This window comes from Anomalospiza imberbis, chromosome 7 (assembly GCF_031753505.1).
Source record: "Anomalospiza imberbis isolate Cuckoo-Finch-1a 21T00152 chromosome 7, ASM3175350v1, whole genome shotgun sequence".
NCBI lineage: Eukaryota > Metazoa > Chordata > Aves > Passeriformes > Viduidae > Anomalospiza > Anomalospiza imberbis.
The window spans coordinates 11,910,437-11,929,595 of record NC_089687.1 but is presented as its reverse complement, the minus strand read 5'-3'; the positions used below and the strand labels follow the sequence as shown (position 1 = coordinate 11,929,595).

At 44.9% G+C, this 19,159-nt stretch overlaps 1 protein-coding gene and 1 long non-coding RNA gene across 10 annotated transcripts in view; one reads left to right on the top strand and one right to left on the bottom strand.

Annotated features, from left to right (window-relative positions):
- The window catches only part of GLI2 (GLI family zinc finger 2), a 204,853-nt gene extending 193,093 nt beyond the window's left edge, over nt 1-11,760 (top strand). For all 8 annotated transcript variants that reach the window (XM_068195421.1, XM_068195423.1, XM_068195422.1 and 5 more), the window contains 3 exons: nt 1,875-2,156; nt 5,182-5,518; nt 6,563-11,760. In XM_068195421.1, coding sequence (XP_068051522.1) covers nt 1,875-2,156; nt 5,182-5,518; nt 6,563-8,919 — 2,976 coding nt within the window. In that variant the 3' untranslated portion in view covers nt 8,920-11,760. The remainder of the gene's footprint in view (nt 1-1,874; nt 2,157-5,181; nt 5,519-6,562) is intronic.
- A 4,216-nt stretch (nt 11,761-15,976) lies between these two features.
- LOC137476940 (uncharacterized) overlaps nt 15,977-19,159 on the bottom strand; it is a 44,430-nt gene continuing 41,247 nt past the window's right edge. Inside the window, exon 6 of one of the 2 annotated variants that reach the window (XR_011000733.1) lies at nt 15,977-17,700. This is a non-coding gene — a long non-coding RNA (uncharacterized lncRNA). The remainder of the gene's footprint in view (nt 17,701-19,159) is intronic. The other variant, XR_011000734.1, reaches the window with a different exon arrangement.

Below are 19,159 nucleotides of genomic sequence, written 5' to 3'. Positions count from 1 at the left end.
AAGGCTGGGGATATGTTACCACACTGGCTTTGGTTTGGTTGTTGAAATGTCATACAAACTATATTTTAAACTTTCAGTGACTGTTTGAATCCCTTCAGGGGATACCTTCCAAGTTACACCTGGAAAAAGGGCTTTCATCCTGTGACCACTCTCCAGTGCATACACAGAGGAATGGCATGAGTTCATGGCCAGCCAAGGACTCAGAGTGACATTTTCAGCAACTCAAGTTGAACAAGGCTAAAACACGTAAATCCAGTTCTGCTTAGCGTGTGGGGAGATCTCCAGTTCTCCCAACCTAAGGAGTATTACCCTGTATGTGCATGAGCATAGGAGTTTAGATATCTAAACTCTTGACTTCACTAGGGTGAAGATGTCACTAGATGTCAATATCTGAATAACCCAGGGACAGATTAAGGCACACCAATGAAACAGCAGTCATGCTTAGCTCAGTTGCAAGAAGTATGGCCTGATGAAGAGGGTGATTGAATCCCCTTAGATGGAGTGTCTGCTGTCTAAGAAAGAGTGATCATGTTGCCCTAATTGCTAGGGTCTGAAAAATCAGAGCTGTTGAGCCTAAAGAATATTTATTAAAAATATTTGAGCTGTTCATACACAGGATTTTTTCAGCACATGTGGTGGGGGTTCTGTTCTTTGTAATAAGGTTTAATAGCAGTAATGGTATTTCTATAATGCTTGTCCAAAAGGTTGCATGATATTTTTAAAGAAACTTATTTTAATTTTTGTGCTTTGGTTTACCCAGCTTTAAAATATATTAAATATTTACCTCAGTGGGGTGTTACGTGGATTTAGCTGGTTTGAATGATGTGCCAAGATCAGTCAGGAAGCATGCTTTTGAATACAAAAGAGACTTTCAGTGTTTTTCATGTGATGATGCTGGCTTTCTGCAAAGAGTATATATATACTCCTTTGTATTTTTTCACTTAAATTCCTGGACAAAATTACAAAACAGATTAAAAAAAACCAAAACAGAATAGGAATGGTCATTTTGGGTAGCCTTCAAATAACATCTGTCTGTTTTTTCTCATGGATCTATCCTAGTGGATTGGCAGAAAAATACATAGAGTAGTTGTGAGGCCAAAAGCAGAACTTGTGATGAATTCAGAGCTTCCAGTGCAGCAGCACCAACTCAAACAACTGCAATGCTAATACACTTTGGAATTGAAGACTCAGTAAAATAAAAGAAGTTAAAAGAATAAAAGTGTCTGTTGCCGATTTCTGTTTTCAGAAGCGTGGCTTCAGCCTTGTTTTCCTGTGGCAATCAATGATTCATGAATTCGGGATAGAGTGCTGTCGTCTGAAAAAAAAACATTGCATGCCTGTGGTTTGTTTTGCACAATAGCAGATTTCAAGGTGACAGGTGCTGGAGTGGTGTGATAGATTGAGTAGGGTGAATCCAGTCTGGCTTGAATTCACTGGACTTCCATCAGCCAGAAGGTTTCAGACATTTTCTTGGTGTAGACCCCACCTTAGCAGAGTGAATGTGTTATGCCCAGTCTGCTACATCACCTCCTTCCCATCCTTAATCAGGAAACATTCCTGTGGCCACCCAAGCAAATACATACATGGTAAAGTAATACTAGGCAAGTATTTCATGAATTCTTAGCTGTCTTTTGATCCAGAAACTGAAAACAAGAAGTTTAGCCAACATGAAATGGCCAGCCAAGTATGTGTGGATCAGCAGCAGCCCATATATCACATCTTCCATATCTCAGTCTGTGGAGTCCTGTGGAGCAGATGCTCCACATTTTGCTGCTGCCTGCTGCTATGCTCATTATATTTTTTTGGCCCATAGACTGTACCTGGAATATTTGGGCTTTTTCTAAATATAACCCAAGATTTGCTTGTACTGACAGAAACCCTACGTCTGTAAAATCCCTGGCTGCACAAAGCGATACACGGACCCCAGTTCCCTCAGAAAACATGTCAAGACAGTGCACGGGCCTGATGCTCACGTCACAAAGAAGCAGCGCAATGACATTCACCCGAGGCCACCTCCCCTCAAGGAGAATGGGGACAATGAGGCAAGCGCCAAGCAGAGCAGCAAGGTGTCAGAGGAGAGCCCCGAGGCCAACAGCACCACAAGGAGCATGGAGGATTGCTTACAAGTCAAAACAATAAAAACAGAGAATTCTGTGGTAAGAGCAGCTGCTTTTGGCAGAAATGACATGGTTCCTGATTTCTCTGATGCACTAGGGGCATAAAACATTTGTATTCCATTTACCTCTCTGGGCAGGTGCCCTTCAACCCTAGAGTTCAAGTCCAGAAATGAAACTGCAGGTCAGGGCACAGTCCGCTGCATTTTGTACCTTCCTACCCAGCATCATAAATTCTTGCCCTTGTAGTCATAGGAGCCAAGTGATGCCCTTTGCTGAGGCTGGCATTCCTGTGCTGTGAAAGTGGGTAAAACCCAAGAGTGTTGTGGTCAAATGAGCTTTACCTACCTCACCAGTTTAAATTGCGCAATGACCACAGGGCACAGATTGATGAATGCTTCTTGAAGCAAAGGTCCTGGCTTAAGCAGTCCCTTTTTTCCTCCTCCCTGTACCCTTCACTCCTTTTCTTTCTAGTCTGCTGCTATTTGATGGAGCCAGTGGGGATAAAACTAGCTGTTCTATTTTTGTTGAGTATCTTAAAGCAAGTTCAATTCCTTGATCCTGTCCACCATACACAGAAGCACAAAATCCCTGGGGTTGTCAGGGACCTCTTGAGATCATCTAGTCCCACCTCCCCGATCAGCCGAGGTTGGTTAGAGCAGATTACTCAGGAGTACAGAAATTCAACACGACTACCAGCTGCCATAGAAAATTGTAGTGAGATGATGGGGCAGGGGAGTAAAGGTAGGAATAAACATGGGACCAATGCTGTGGCTCAGAGAGTACAGACTGTCACTCAGCCATGATCAAGCTTTACAGCTCCAGCACCTGAAGCAAAGACCATTTATCAGCTTTCTGTCCATTGCAGCCGCTCTACAATTGGCAGTAATGGGGTCAGTGATACTAAAGAGCTGTGTATAGTGGTGCTTTCAAACACATCAAACCTCTTCCACCCCAGCCAGGGTGGAGGAGGAGATGGAGCGTTGCAACACATTAATCACTTTTACCTTTTGATGTTTTCTTTTCACTTTTGTACCCAAAGTTCTGGTCTGCTGCATCAGCTCAGAGTGGGACAGGGTATGGGCTGGATACAGAAGAAAAGAACTTCACCTGCAAAGGAATGTTCACATATTCCCCAGACTTCCCACTTGAGCTGAAAGGACTTTGAGCTCCAAAATATATATTTTCTTGATTTGAATCCAGGCTAAAAGATAGTTACTCCTGTGAAAAACATGCCCTGGAGCTACAAAGATTTTTTCAGAAGGGTTAGTGAGCAGCATGTTTTAGTTAAGAAAAAAATTCATATTTACACATCCAGAATGTCTCTAATTGACTAAAGAAACAGTTTCCTGTGATGAGGTTCTGTACTGTGTTACAAAAGCTGAGTGTGAGAACCGCTGGACAGAATGACCTTTCTCCAATACTCTTCCTCCATGTGTTGTGTTGTTTTTTTCCTGTGAAAACACTGACAAAATTACAGCTCCCCACCCTGCTTCTCCTGAAGGTATGGGCTTGTTTTCCTAGCACTCTGTGCTGTCAGAGTTCCAGCCAAGCCATCTCACTGGCAGCAAGGCGCTGGTCATGTGTTTCTCTTCACTGTGCCTCTCTAGCACCACATACTTCCTTTGTGCACGTCTGACAGGTGGCATCTCATCTGGTGGGTCCACATCCAACTCCTGTTTAGTGGTTAAGGTCAGGGTGGTGGGAGGGATGAGATGCTTCACTGGTTCCCATCATTCCCAGGCACCTTGTTTTGACCCATATTTGTGTGTCACCCCAAACCCATGGAAACAAGTAGAAAGTCTCTCCTAGGAGCTTTTATTTGTGCCCTCGAAGAGGGAAGGTAGGGAAGATGGGGTATGGGAGTGGGGGATATGCTGGTAATTTGTGCTGTATTCTGCATTTCCCTCTTCCTCCTTTTACTAACCTGGTCCTTTTTGTTAATGCTGTCTTTGTCCTAACAACCTGTTCTTTATTCCCACTTACCCTTCCTTACTCTACCTTCCTAAGGACAGTCGGTACTAAGGTGAGCAAAAAAATCCTTTGTATTAAAATAACTGTATAAAGCATGATCTCCTGCAGATCTCTGTCTCCATTTAACCCTCACAGGATGGAAGTAGAAGTATGTGGGGCAGTGGGGAGGGATAGGAGAAATTTGCTTGAGTGCAGAAAGGGGGAGGATGCAGTGCCCAAGGATTCCCTTTGCCACCTTTCTCCCAGCATCACAACTTGCCATTAAATATTGGGATTGCAATCTCTATCATCTAGACTGAAGAGCAATCAGAGCCAGTCAACCCTGCCCATGGCGGGCTGCTATGGAGTAAAGTAACAACACTGCAGCACTCCGCATTCCCACCTTGGCCCAGGGCAGAGTACTTTGCCTTTTCAGCACTCCCATTTTTTGCTAGAGCATGGGCCTGGAGCAGAAAAGCCAGGCATCCTGTTTGGTAGCAGCAGCAGAGCAAGTTCAGACCATATAGTGTCTGCTGCAAATAAACTACTCAATGTGAGTAGTTTACATTCCTAATGTAAATAAAATAAATATTTATGGTGCTTATCTAGCTTATCTGAAAGTGGGAGTTTGCAAACAGTGAGCCAGGTTTTTATCTGGCAGGGAAGTTTGTCAGCTAGCATAATTATATGTTAGGGTATTTTAAAGACAGAAATATGTTGTGTCTGAAATACTTAAACCTTGATCCCATGTTAGATAAGCCAGTGTTTGCTGCAGTATACCTTGCACAACCAGGTGACATGCTGCTTTTCTTCGAGAAACTTCTGTCCTTCTTTTGGAGGGATAGCATTTGGTTTCTCTCCATCTTGCAGTTGAATCACCATGGTTTTTCCAGATGTGGGGTGCTGTCCCATCTTCCTCTCACAGGGAGGAGGCACTTGCCTTTTGGAAGAGCTGAGATCCTGCTGCAGCAGGGAGGGGAGGGGTAACAAGATAGGGTAGAGCCTAGGATAGGAGCTCTCCTAGCCTCCAGGACTAACATGGGATGTTGGGCTCCTGATTTCTTTCCATCCATGTTTTCACCTGCCCAACTTTTTCCTCTTTTCCCTTCACAAGATGTGTCAGTCCAGTCCTGGTGGCCAGTCGTCTTGCAGCAGTGAGCCATCACCCCTTGGCAGCACCAACAACAATGACAGTGGAGTAGAAATGAACATGCACAGCGGGGGAAGTCTGGGAGATCTGACAGCACTGGATGACAACGCTCCTGTCGTGGACTCAACAGTCTCATCTGGTAACTCGGCGGTCAGCCTGCAGCTAAGGAAACACATGACGACGATGCAACGACTTGAACAGCTCAAGAAAGAGAAACTCAAGACAGTTAAGGATTCCTGCTCATGGGTGAGCCCAGCTCCACAAGCCAGAAACACCAAGCTGCCTCCCATCTCAGGAAATGGTAAGCCCTGGGCTTGGACCATGTCCTGTAGGAACATTTCAGAGTTTGACTCTGGTTTCATAACCAAGCGTCTGCCCTGGAGGAATGAGGATCATTCCTTATTGCCTCTGAGTCATGCTTTGGTAGATAAAGATGTCAGGTAAAATGGACAGCTTGAGTGTAAACACAGCCATCTGGTGATGTGCAAGAGAAACCCAGGTGCTTAGTTCTACAGACCTATGAAGGGAGACAGAGGTTTTGGTGTCCTTGTTTCTGAGCTTGCCCAGAATCAGACACAGCTGTCCCCATTGTCTCAGTTACAGCCGCAAGAGTGCTTACATTTTTTCTAGCAGCAATTCCCCAAGGGCTAATGTGCTTCCTTGGGAGACCACTGGAGCACAGCAGCAATCCAGACAAGACCTCCCTCCATAATCTTGCTCTGACAGGCCTTTTGTCACTCAGAAGCTCCTGGCTGTTGCCTCCAGCTTCATATGCTTCTTTCCCACTGGCTGGTGAGTCCTGGTAAAAGCATTTTTTTGAACCCTCTAGAGGTCCTCTAACTTTGCCAAGAAATCCAAAGGCATAGTGCCTGGGTTATACTAGATCTGAGAGATTCTTGGGTTGCTCTTGGAAGAGCCTTTGAACATCAGCCTTTGGGCTCTTGACCTGCTTTCCCTGACTGCTGTGCATCTGTCCCAGAGAGTAGCTGTGGTTGTAGCTGTGTGGTGTCCCTGTGGCACTGTTCACACCAGTCCTACCTTCGTCCTACTGAGGGAAGCCCATGTGGAGACATTTCCTCAGAAGCTGAGTATAAGGGGTGTACATGTTACAAACACTCTTCAGCAGGGATTTCTTAACTTCTCTCCCCAGACTTCTTGCTCCCTTTTCATGAATATAGAGCTAGAAATGAAGTTTTGAATTCACTAGCGCCACATGAAACTCATCATCACTCCCATGAAATATTTGAGGGTGGCTTTGTGGGTCTATATTCTGGCACCTAGAATACTACATAGTGAAATTTCTCAGCTAACTAAACCTTTTCCTTCCCTGCAACCTTTCTTTCAGGCTCTGTTCTAGAAAACAGTGGTGGTTCTTCTGCTGTGCTGCCTAACCCCAGAATAATGGAGCTGTCTGTCAACGAGGTTACAATGCTGAACCAACTCAACGAGCGCCGTGACAGTACAACAAGCACCGTCAGCTCTGCCTACACTGTCAGCCGCCGATCCTCAGGGATCTCCCCGTACTTCTCCAGCCGCCGCTCCAGTGAGGCTTCGCATCTCGGACACCGCCCCAACAACACGAGCTCTGCTGACTCCTATGACCCCATTTCCACGGATGCCTCCCGCCGGTCGAGTGAGGCGAGCCAGTGCAGTGGGATGCCGGGTCTGCTGAACCTCACACCAGCTCAGCACTACAGGCTGAAAGCCAAGTACGCTGCTGCCACAGGGGGCCCTCCTCCGACTCCCCTGCCAAACATGGAGAGGATGACCCTGAAGAACAGGATCTCACTTATGGATGGACCAGACCCCACCTTGCCCTCCATCCGCCTCCCACCAGGCCCCAGGCGTTGCAGTGATGGTAACACCCATGGCTACCCATCAGCTCCAGCATTTCCCCATGAGGTGCAGGGCAACTGCACGAGACGGGCAAGCGACCCAGTGAGGAGACCTCCTGGAGACCCCCAGGCTCTCCCACGAGTTCACCGCTTCAACAGCACTAACAGTGTGAACCCATTCCATCTTCCACATGCCACAGACAGGAGGAATTTTGGTCTCCAGAGCTATGGGCGCTCAGATGGGAGCCTGCCCCGGCACACCTACTCACCCCGGCCACTGAGCATCAGTGAAAACATCACCATGGAAGCCATGTCCGGGGAGACAGATGTGCCCATTGGAGAGGATGACATTATGCTGCCAGATGATGTGGTACAGTACATCAAATCCCAGAACAATGGGACAGTGGCCGAGAGCACTTCCGTGGGGTACAGCAATGAGATGCAGAACTACCAAGGAACTGGGAAGCTGCAACCTCCAGCCTTGCCCAGCCAGCGCAGGATGGCGGTGGCAGAGGCAAGTATGAGCCACTTGGGACCCATGATGGCAGAGTGTTCCATGAGTTTTGATACTTCCTCAGACATGAATAAAAATAACATGCCTGTCCAGTGGAATGAAGTCAGCTCGGGCACAGTTGATATCATGTCCAGTCAGTCAAAGCAGCAGTTTTCACAAGGGAATTTAGCGGTGGTCCAGCAGAAGCAGAACTTCGGTCAGTACCAGAACTACAACCAGCAGCAGATGCAGCTGCCAGACAACAGCATGAATGCAACACAGCAGAGCTTTATGCAGAGAAACATGGGCATGGATGGGCAGAGGCTAAACTGCATGCAGCTGCGGCAGCAGCACGTGAGCCTAGGTCCCAGCATGAACTCCGATATGGGCTTGCACACAGGGTATAACCAACCACATCAGATGCTGAGCCCCAATGCAGTCAGCGGCAACCCAAATCAGATCTCTCCTAATTGTAGCAACATGGCAGCAAAGTCTGGACCCCACCTTCACCCTCAGCAAGTGGACATGGCGGCCAACCCTTCTTTGATGGCCAGGAGCAACAGTGAGCACACAGTGCTGGGACAGGTCATGCACGAACCGAGTCAGCAGAACTACTCATCTCAGCCAAGTCACCTGAACTTCCCTGTGGCTCAGGAGACCTTTCCTCAGCCCATCATGACCTCCAATCAGCCCAATTTTGAGCCTCAGCAGAGCGTGATGGGTTCAGCTGCGCAGGCATATCCGCCTGGCATGATCCAGCCTCATCCTCCACCGGAGCCAAACCCAGGCAGCAGACCCCGAGGGGTCCGCACCGCCCAGCAGCTGGGCTACATGAGAACTCCCCATCCTACGAGCACCATCAGCCCTGGCCAGGAGACAACAGAGGCCATGCATAAAAGAACCAGCGACATGTTGCTGGCACCAGCCCAGCAGTGCGCGGACGGCACGAGGGACAACAACTTGATGTACTACTACGGCCAAATCCACATGTATGAGCAGAACAACGGCTTTGATAACCACACAGACTGTCGGGTCAGGCAGCAGCAGTGCACACAGAACAGCAAGCCAGCCACTCTGCCTTCCCCAGGAACAAACCAGGTGTCCAGCACAGTGGACTCTCAAGGTCTTGAGCCGCCCCAGATAGATTTTGATGCCATCATGGACGATGGGGACCATTCAAGCCTGATGTCGGGAACCCTGAGCCCCAGTATCCTGCAGAACCTCTCCCAGAACTCCTCTCGCCTGACAACTCCACGAAACTCTCTGACACTGCCAACCATACCTGCGGGGATAAGCAATATGGCAATAGGTGATATGAGCTCCATGCTAACCACGCTGGCAGAAGAGAGTAAATTTCTAAACATGATGTCGTAACAGTAAAGCACAAGGCCTTGGTGCTATCCAAGGGGCTCTGCATGAAGCAGTTGTATGAATGTGCTTTTCAAAAATAATCTGTTTCAATAGAGTAGGGTTTTTTTATAAGTGTTAAATACATTAAAGGATTTCAAAATAAAATTTTTTTAAAGTCTGTGTACAGAATTATGTAAACTATATGCAGGCAGTTCAGTACCACAAGGGTGCACTTCTAGTATTATTTTTTTGGCTTGGTTTCCCAGAGCACTGAACGGTATCACCACCAAGCTAGGAGACAGCATGAGGGTGGTTAGAGATGAAACCCTCCCTTCTGGGAAGCTCTGTAAATAGCCTTCCCCATCATTTTTCCGTTAGTTACATTTGCAAAAAAATTCCGTTTTTAACCGATCCCAGAAAGAAATGGGAGGATGCGGTTTTGGTTAGAATAAAAGCCATACTATGCATTCTGCTCTGATGAGAGTAGGGTTTAGTTACGTCTCCAAACAAGCCCTCTGCCAGCAGTATTGTTTTATACCGTAAATACCTTTGTACCTTGCAAAGAGCAACGTTTCCAAATGGCTTCTCAGCAAAGTGCCTTACCATGCTTTCTTGTTAAGTAGCCAAGGCCTCTCTTCCTTTAAAAATCAAATATAGTGTATTGTCAGAAGCGTATATAAAATGTACATTTATAAAAACATAGTGGTGTTTCTGAGAAAACATTGGAAAGACACATTGATGAGACACATAAAAGGTGAATGCACACTTTGATCAGATGTGTTTACAACGTGGTTTATATCATGTGCAGAGTGGAGCAGAGGTCTGGGAACAGCAATCACTGGGAAATAATCCCCCGTGGCAGGAAGGCTCTGGTGTGCAGACTGACACACATGCATAACTTTGCACCTTCTGAACACAGTGACTTTCTGCAAGTGCCCCACATGCATCTTCAATGTCAGAGTGCTGGAGCACACATTACTGGGTCCCTGTGCAGCTTTGTAGCAGCTTCACTCTCTGGTGGGTTTTCCATGCTGAGGTGCTCACATAAACAAGTGATGGTGATGGAGAGACTTTTAGGATCGTTCCAGCCCACTGTGCACTGTGGCAGCACCAGGGGAACAGGTTAATCTGCCAGGGTTTGTCTGTGTGATGTGCTCAGTGCAGGGTTCTGTCCAGGCTCCATGTGCACAACAGGTGCCTTGCTGCACTGATGTGGGGCCATGCATAAGCCAAAACACCCTGCCCCACAAGCAGGCTTGTTGGCATGCACCCAGTGCTGGCTTAACATGTCCCACAGCATGAAAAAACCTGCTGTATCCAAAAAATATACCATGGTCAACCTGAGTTGTTCATTTGACTAGCAGACCACACCTGCAGCCTGCAGCACCTGCACTAGCAGACTGCACCTGCAGCACTAAACATGTGTATAGTCTCAAAACAGGTATTTGAGTCCGAATAGTAGTTTGGTCAGTGGGAATCTCTTGGAACCATCACTGGGGAAGAGATGGGAGAAGCAGGACCCCCTGAAGTCAAATTCTCCACCAGAATATAACTACTCCTAATAGTGATCAGCTGTTTCCAGGACAGTCCCACCTGCCAGTAAGTTATCTTTGTTGTATTATTTATTTTTGCTGTCGTTAGACAAAAGGGTAGAAGCAGTGGGGTGCATGTACTTGGGAGGAGTCCATGCTTAACTTCAGACTGCATTGGACAAGGACAGCCCCTCTCATCCTGCTCTCATAGCCTCAAATACTTTGTACCCCATACGTTGAAGGGCAGGGAACAAGTGTGACATCCCCCCCCAGGTTCTTACAGCTGGACTGAGTAAGCATCTGTAGAGCTTCACTCTTTCCTTCCCATCTTCCTGTCATATCAGTGTCATGTTCACAATTGCACCTGACTCTGTCCCTGCACAAGACCAGGACAGCTCTATAAGGGTGTTTTCTGGTGTCTTTGCTTTCCTTTTGCACAAACTGATGTCAGGATCACTCTTCCCAGTATCACCAGGAGCTGACATGAAAATGCCATGTGCTACCTCCACGCAAACTCTGTGACATCAAGTAGGCAGGAGCTGTGCTTGGCAGTGGTGGATCGGGACAGCTTTGCTGCCAGGGATCCCTGGCTACAGCTGGTGCTGAGAGGTGCTGCTCAGCATCCTGCAGTCTCATCATCCTCATCCCAAATGCAGAGGGTGCACACAGGGTGCTCTCAGCCCTGCCTTTCACCCCTCAATGATTCCTGCTGATGTCCAGGGTGCATGAGGACAGGGAATCAAAGCAAGGTGCCTGGCTGTTTATTTGTGTCTCCTGTGAAAGTTGTGTTTAAAGGGATTGTTTTATAGTTTGCTGTATATATTCTGCAGTTACTGACCTTGCCGTTGCCTTCGCATTTATGAAAAGAGGGCAGTACATGTTTTAGGACATTGTATGTTGTCCTGGACACTTGGAGTACAACAGGGCATCCCCTATGCTGAGATGGATCAGGCTTTTGTGTGTCTTTGATTGCTAATGACTTTTTTAACAGCTGCATAGGGCAACAATGGCTCCTGAGTCCCTCCTCACAGATATCCCATTAGCAAAAGTTGAAATACAGAAGCAAAACCAAATCTCCAATGACTTGAGATTTTTTTGGACTTTCCAGTGGTGGTCTTCCTTCATTTACTGAAAAAGTATTATAATAATCTTTCCAGCACTGTATATATTATGTATAGAAGACATCATTACTAAAAGTACTGTAGGTGAATTGTTCTGTCAAATTTATATCCTAAGAACATTTTTAGCTGTTTTCTACATCATAAGAATGGAGGTAACATGCTGAACCTGTATATAAACCTTTTGTACATTAAAAAGTAATTTTTTTTCATAATTCATTGTGTCTGTTGTTATTTCTTTTTATTTGCAAATGGTGGTTGGTCTTTGTTTGTCGTTACCACACACCAACACTGTCAGTTGGACTCTGGTGATGCTCAGGAACTGTTGATGAGGAGCTAGTAGGGTGAGTGATACAGCACAGTTGTGGAATGTTCTTGCCTTGAAGAGCTTCCACTTAATGAGCTGGAGGTGGCAGAAAGAGAGGCAGCAAGGTCAGTGTGTGCTGCAAGCACAGTCCTGCTGCCCAGGTGTCTTTCACTGCCTCTTGGCAGACGTGATTTGAAGGACAATGGCAGTGCAGCAGGGAGAGGCTCAGGGCAAGGGGCTGGACAAATTTGTCAACCAGAAGATTTATGATAAAAATGGCTTGTTGACTGACTTGGTCATTGTCCAAAAGGAGACAGAAATAGGACAGATTAGCAGAGCTGTGATGGGCCATGACAGTGGCAAATTGAATATTGGGTTTGGAGAAAGGAGAAATTAATCTGTGCATTATGTATGTGATGGGAAGCAATTACTGGGTGAGCTACTGATAGATACATCAGTTGTGACTAGTTAGAGTCTCATCCAGCTGCTTGATGAGAAAGATTTAATTTGGCTGCAGCAAGAGTTAGCTCAGCTACTCAAGAGATTGACTTTCAACTTGTTTTTGTGGAGGTGTGCACAGGGCTAGAGCCTTAAGGGAGGGTGAGGAGGCTCACAGGTGATCCTCATGGGCACAGCAATGAGCTTGCATTGAAAGCTGCTGAGCAAAGCAGTTGGCCAGTGAGTCAGTGAATTACACTTGGTGCAAATGAACCGGCAGTTTCAAGCAGAAGCAGCTGAAGGGGATATACTCCTTTTCCTCTCTTTGGGATTCCTCCTGAGCTGATGGGCAGAATCAGGTACATATGGGACAAACCCTCACCCTGTCTTCAGGATTCCTATATATGGGACGAACTGTCCAGGTTCCTTCAAAGTCCATGACAAGAGATTGGCACATCCCTCTTGTGAAATTAATCTTTCCTGTGTTAGACACATGGAATGGGGTGGACTTTTCCTCTGAAAGACATGTGTTACTCTCCTCAATGATTACAGAGAGACCCCCAAGTGGCCAGCTTAGACGCCTTGTTCAGTGGGGCGAGGTGAATCCCATACTCCTGTGGATCTCTTACACTAATCTGGTCACCCTCAGCATGATCTGAGGTTCAGTCAGTGGAAGTGTTAGTGATCCTGTTAGCCTGTTATTTATTGGATAAATATCACAGCCCTCTGTACTGTCCAAGAACTACAGAAATCACAGTAAAAATGCAGTCATTTTATTAAAAGGAAATTGTTCAGATCTTTTCTATTGACAAAAGGTTTTGGAGACTCAGATCAGCTCCTACTGCTTTTCTACTTCAAACAAAGTAGGTTCCTAATCTAGATCAAATGATGCTTTTAGCTGGTATTTCTCTTCAGAGTTCAATCAGGGCACACCTCTGCCAGTGTGAGAACATATTTATTACTTAAACTGGGCTAAGATTTCCTAGGAGCCCACCTGAGGTCATGTACCAGCATGTGCATTTTTACTGCTTTACCATCCAGGAATAAACAAGGAACGAAAGGCTTACTGCTCCAGTTGTAAGCAGGTAATAACCCTTCTGCAGCAAATGTTGTTTATAAGCCAGAGCTTGGAGTTTATACTACTGTGGCAGCTGCATAATATTCAATTAACCTTCTTTTTAATCAATCATATCCCTTATGAAAAAAAACATCCTAACAGGTCTGATTCTGACCTTCTTTGGTGAGTGTTAACCTCACTCCACTCCCAAAACCAGTGGGAGCATAGGAAGAGTAAGATCCCACTCTGGGTAAAACCATCACAGCTCTTTAATATTGCACTAATATCTCAGGTTTTCCTGGAGGGGAGAAAAAAGCCCATAAAAGCTACTGTTTCTGGATCTGATTGCACTTACTGAGTACAGAGTCATTCCAACAGCTCTTTATTGCAGTGGTCTCTGTAGGGATGACATAGGGGCTCCTGTTCTTTACGAGCTGTTGGATCTACTTGGAAGCGCATACGTGTGGTAAACAAATGGTGTGTTTTATATTATTGGAAGGACAATTTATGACCAACCAAGGTCTCTTGCAGACAGCCATTTAACTTGTAAGTAAAATGACCTAACACTTAAGAAATTTAGAAGCTACAAAACAACCCATGTTGTGCCCAGTACACTTATTTCTCTTTGATTTATGCTTCATGTAAAACTTGAAATGGCCATATTAAATATGTTTGGTGTTAAAAAAAAAAAAAAAAGAACAATGCAATGTTTTCACATATGCTGGGTTTGTGACTACCGCTGCACCAGCACTTCTGATTCATAACATGGGTCCCTTTGCCTCCCTTATTTCCATTTTCCCCCCACTGACCTATCAGGCAGATATGTAGAGGGCATGGTGGCATGCCTGCTGTCACCTTTAGAAGAGCTGCTGCACACAAATACAGTGCACTTGCTGGAAACATCTCTTCAAGTGTCGATGGCTTACCAAAAAGCAAACTCTGTGGTTGATACCTCTGCCTGTCAGAGGTATCATCCAACCTTTACCATCATGTCTAGGGTGGGTATCAACAGGCAGCAGAAGATGTAGCAACAGACCACAAAAGGCAGCTTCTGCACCAAAAAACAGGGAATGGGACTACATATATCTCTGATCTACATTCCTCTGTCTGGCCTTAACTCTTAATAAGTACAGCCCAGGATAGTCTTCATAGAAAAAGGATGTTTAAGGAAGCACTTTGAAGCACAAGCTTGGTCTGATGCTCTGAATGTCTTCTAAAGGACTCTCCCTTTCCCTTTCTCCATTCACTATATAGAAAGAGTACAGATGAAAACCTTCACAAATGTCCCCTCTCTCCCCTGTCACTATCTTTTTTCTGTTCCTCTTTGGGAAGGACCCCGCAGTGCTCTGCCCATACAAACATCTTCTCTGCCAGGCTTTGACAGACAGACATTTTTTGACTCAGGACTATGAGGAACAGTTTTCCTGACACCTGCAGAGTGAACCATGCAGAAGAAGAGCACAGATTTCACAGCTGGATGTTGGCCAAAGCACCAAGGTTTGTGTTCCAGTGTGGTGGTAGTGGTTAAAATAGATCAAATGAAATGAGGAGAGCAGCAGGGAAGGAAGTAAAACTCTGGACAAAGCAGGGCTAATTTTCTTCATGGCTTTGTGTCTCCCAGTGTGTCTTCCACTTGGAAAATTCCACGGGCCATAAGGTGTAACTGGCCATGACAAAAACAAAATGAAGTTATGCTTATGAGGGTGTAAGAGAGATCTATTTTTGAAGAATTTAGGGCTGTAGAGCTTCACATAAAGGACTTGAACAAGAGCACTATTTTTAGCTCTGTTACCTCTTTTGCCGACTACTTGGTTGGCCAGTCGTGCAAGCAGCCATGCCCTGGGAAGGTGCTGTGACCAGAAAGCTCCAGCCACCTGTACCCATGGAAATGACTGTGGCAGTGACAGCAGCTGAGGAACGCAGCTGGGACAGATTTGCAGCAAGCCTGGAAATGCACTCCAGCCCCAGGCCTGGAGTCTGTAGGTGGGCTGCCCCACCCTTTGGCAGCACCAGCATCCTGCCCTTGGCTGTAGAGCTCAGAGCAAAGGCACTCCCAGGCTCTGCGGCTCAGCCAAGCTGCAAGAAGCAAACGTGCTTCTCCCTTTCTGCCACTGTTACTGTACAGCACGAACTTGGAAATCTCCAGGTGGCTCCACTGGGCCCCTTTCCCAACTGGCAAAGCAGCCCTCTGAGAAGGTACCTGCCTGCTGCACTTACCCATCTGATTGGCATCTGAGAAAAGTGTCTCCATGGACTCAAAACTGATGTATTCTGTTTTATTCTTTTTTTTTTTTTTTAAGCAAAATGTCTTGATGCAAATCATTTAACCTCTGTGTCACTCATCAATAATGACGATAAGTGAAATTCGATGAAATGCACAGAGGATTAAACATCACTCCAGGCACACTGAAAGAGGGCGGCGTAACCATATCTGGGAGATCTTAAGGAGGGGTGAGAGAATGGGCTTTGCTCTGCAGTCCAAAAGGCTGAACAGAACACCCTGTAGCACCAGCACCAGCTGCAGAGAGTGCTCCACGTGGTGATCGTAATCACGTCCTGCAGGCCAGTGAATTTCCCCTGTTAGCAGCCATCCAAGAACCAAACAGGTCTCACCTTGCTTGAGGACCTCAGGAAATGATAGCTTGTCTTAGCAATGTCAGGAGATTTGTCAGAGAACATGAAAGATGTTTTCAGGGAATAGAAACTGGGACTGAGCCAGGTGAAGGTTTCTATTTAATTGGAAAAAAGAAAATAGATCCCAGCATTTCCATCATTAACTGGAAATAAGTGGGAGCATTTTGAACAAATCAGCAGTGGTCTATGTGTTGAAAGCATCAATGACACCAATGTGTTTGAGAGCCTTTTCTTAGAGACGAGAGACAGCTTTGTGGTCTTTGAACACTTCCAAAAAATGGTCTGTATTTGCCCAAATTATGAAGGAAATTTAAAACCTGAACCCATTCAAATGCTTTCCCAAAATTTAACATCTACTAATAATACTTCAACAACTTTATCCTAAAAGCCCTCCAAATCTAAACCTTGAATTTACGAGAGCACTGGGCTGAGACATGACTTCTCAAGTAGTCTTGTAAAAAAATGACATCAAAAAGATTTTCAACAAAACTATTATCTGCACATTTCTTCAATAATGTTTTAACTGTCATTTATGGGTTTTTTTTGAAAAATGAAGATTTATTATGCAGAGACATGGGCTGGTTTCATCACAGGTGAATCAGTACCAGAGAAAGTTAAGTCTCTAAGGAGCTCACATGGAGTTGTTTGCCACTCCTGATCTTTCTACAGAGTTGTTTCACTTGCAGGAAGTTGGAATTGAGCAGACTTAACCAAAAAAAAAAAAAAATGGTGTAAAATAAAGTAAGGTGCTGAGGGCCTTTTAGATTAGGATCATTCCTCCTTTTAACAGGAAAAACCACATTTTTAGTGGTGTTCAAAATTATTCCAGAAAACACACAAAACACTGTACTGTGTTACAATTAGATTAGCTGAGGTAAAGCCTCTTTCCCAGCCCTTATTTAAGTGCTGACAAAGTCCTTCAGGCAAAGCACTGGCCCACAAATGTTCCAACAGATTCAGCAGGGCTTAGAAATTGCTTTTTGTGAGCACAACTGGTGAACAAAAAGGGTATTTTCTCCCCTCAGAATAAACCCCAATGACAGAGAGGATGAGGTTTATTGTTTTAAGATATTTCCAATACCTTTAGTACTACTGGAAAAAAAATACATTTTTTTAATAAAAATAGCAGGAAACCATCAGGGGATTGAAATTGTAAACTAGCTCTTGTGTACATGCTTGAGTGTTCTCTATTACAGTAAATGAAAACCACTCAAATTAGGGGGGAAAAAATCCTCTAATGACCTGGGTTTTTTTGGTCTTTTTTTTTTTTTTTTTTCTTAAGACAACAAATTTTGAGCCTACCTTTTCTCGCAGTTAAAGCACAGAGCAACAGCACTCATGGGCAAAACTACTTCAACCTCTGTCTCACAGAGCAACCTGCTGACCTGCTGCTTCTTTTAAGAGTGGGCTGATTTTCTGAGTTTTCCTACCATGTCTTGGAGTTCTTGTTTTGGGGTTGGATGTTTGGGGTTTTTTATTTACAAACTTGAATATATTACTTTTCTCTCAGGGGAAACTCCCCCTTTACAAAGAAAATTGTCTTTGTCCAAGCTGCAGTCAGCAATGGGAAAAAAACAATCCAACTTAGTTTAGGTCCAGGGCCCAAATAATGCCAGTCACAGGTGTGTGCCTTAAATGGAGAAGTCAGAGTTTTCCTTCCACCTTTCCAACTGCAGAAATCCAGCTCAGAACACAAAATTCCTGTGAAGAATGTGGCACCTGTTGAGAAAAGTACTTTCTGTTTCACTGGAAGTTGTAATGAGAGACATGACCATGAGCATTAGAGAATCACAGAATCATTTAGACTGGAAAAGTCCTCAAAGATCATGAAGTCCAACCATAAAACAAACACAGCCAAATCCAGCGCCCAACCATGTCCCAAAGCACCACACCTACACTTTTTTTAACACTTCCAGGGATGATGATTCCACCATTCCCCTGGGAAGCTTTTTCCAATGCTTCACAACCCTTTCAATGAAAAAAAAAATTCCTAATATCCTATCTAAACCTCACATGAAATGCAGCAGAAAGCAAAGAAGCAAGAGTAGGTCTGAGCTTAGTGACAGAAATGAGAAGCTGCATCCACTGAAGGACCACTAAGATGGACAGCACAACGTGTGACACCAACCACCTGCAGCCTTCACAGTGTGCCCAAGGTCACTCTCAAAGGACAGCTCTGCATGTGCTCCATGTGTCAGGAAGCAGGAGATGGAGCAAGTCAGAGTATAGCCCAGTTACATGGGACATTTAAAGACTACTGGAATGTATTGGAGGCACAATAACTTTGGGTAGGTTTTTTTGGCAGCCACAGGAGATTATTTTTTTTGTTTTGCAATGTACTAGATGAGACAATGTGGGTACCATCAAGGCTTCGTCTCATTTAAAAGTTTATTTTAATGAAGTCACAATAAGGCCTCCAGCTGGAAAGGTTATTTATTAACCTCTTATTTACAAATTGAGCCCTGATTTGAAAATTAAGGCATTGTAATTTAATATTAACCCACATGTCAGAAAATAATGAGACAAACTACAGGGAAAATTGCATTCCATATTGCAAAAGACCCATTTTATTTATAATGACCAGTATTACAAGTCGTGCCAACATTGATGGATCATACTTTAAAAATCTTGATAGCTCATTCATTTCTATAATTATATTTATTACAAATTAAATAAGTTGTGGACACCCTTGATATACAAAGAGACAAAATTAATTTGCGAATCAGTATTAATCTGTCATCAAACTAAATGAACTCCCTTTCTGGCAGTCTACTGAATATAATGTACTGTACCAGACTTTACTCAGGACATGAAAGCAGTGAACTGCAGGTCCAAGCTGTTGAAGGAACACCTCTTCAATTGGATGTATGTGATTTCTCAGTATGGCTTTTAAATCAAGAGATTAGACCACAATAGAAAACTTGCCTGACCAGCTTCTGGAAAGAAAAACAAAGTCTGATGATTCCAATCACATCTGTTCTTTGCCTCCGCTCAAGTCAGTAGTAAGATGCAATGTGCAGCTCTTCATCACTTCTCCTGTGATCCCTATGCCTACATCACACTGGAAGCTGAAAGGCCGGTACATTCCTGCTTCCATTCCTGACCACACAGGTCCTGAGGCCCTGGGGCAAATGCCTGCACTGTGGCAGCAGTGAGATATTTGTGCTGGACATCAGCC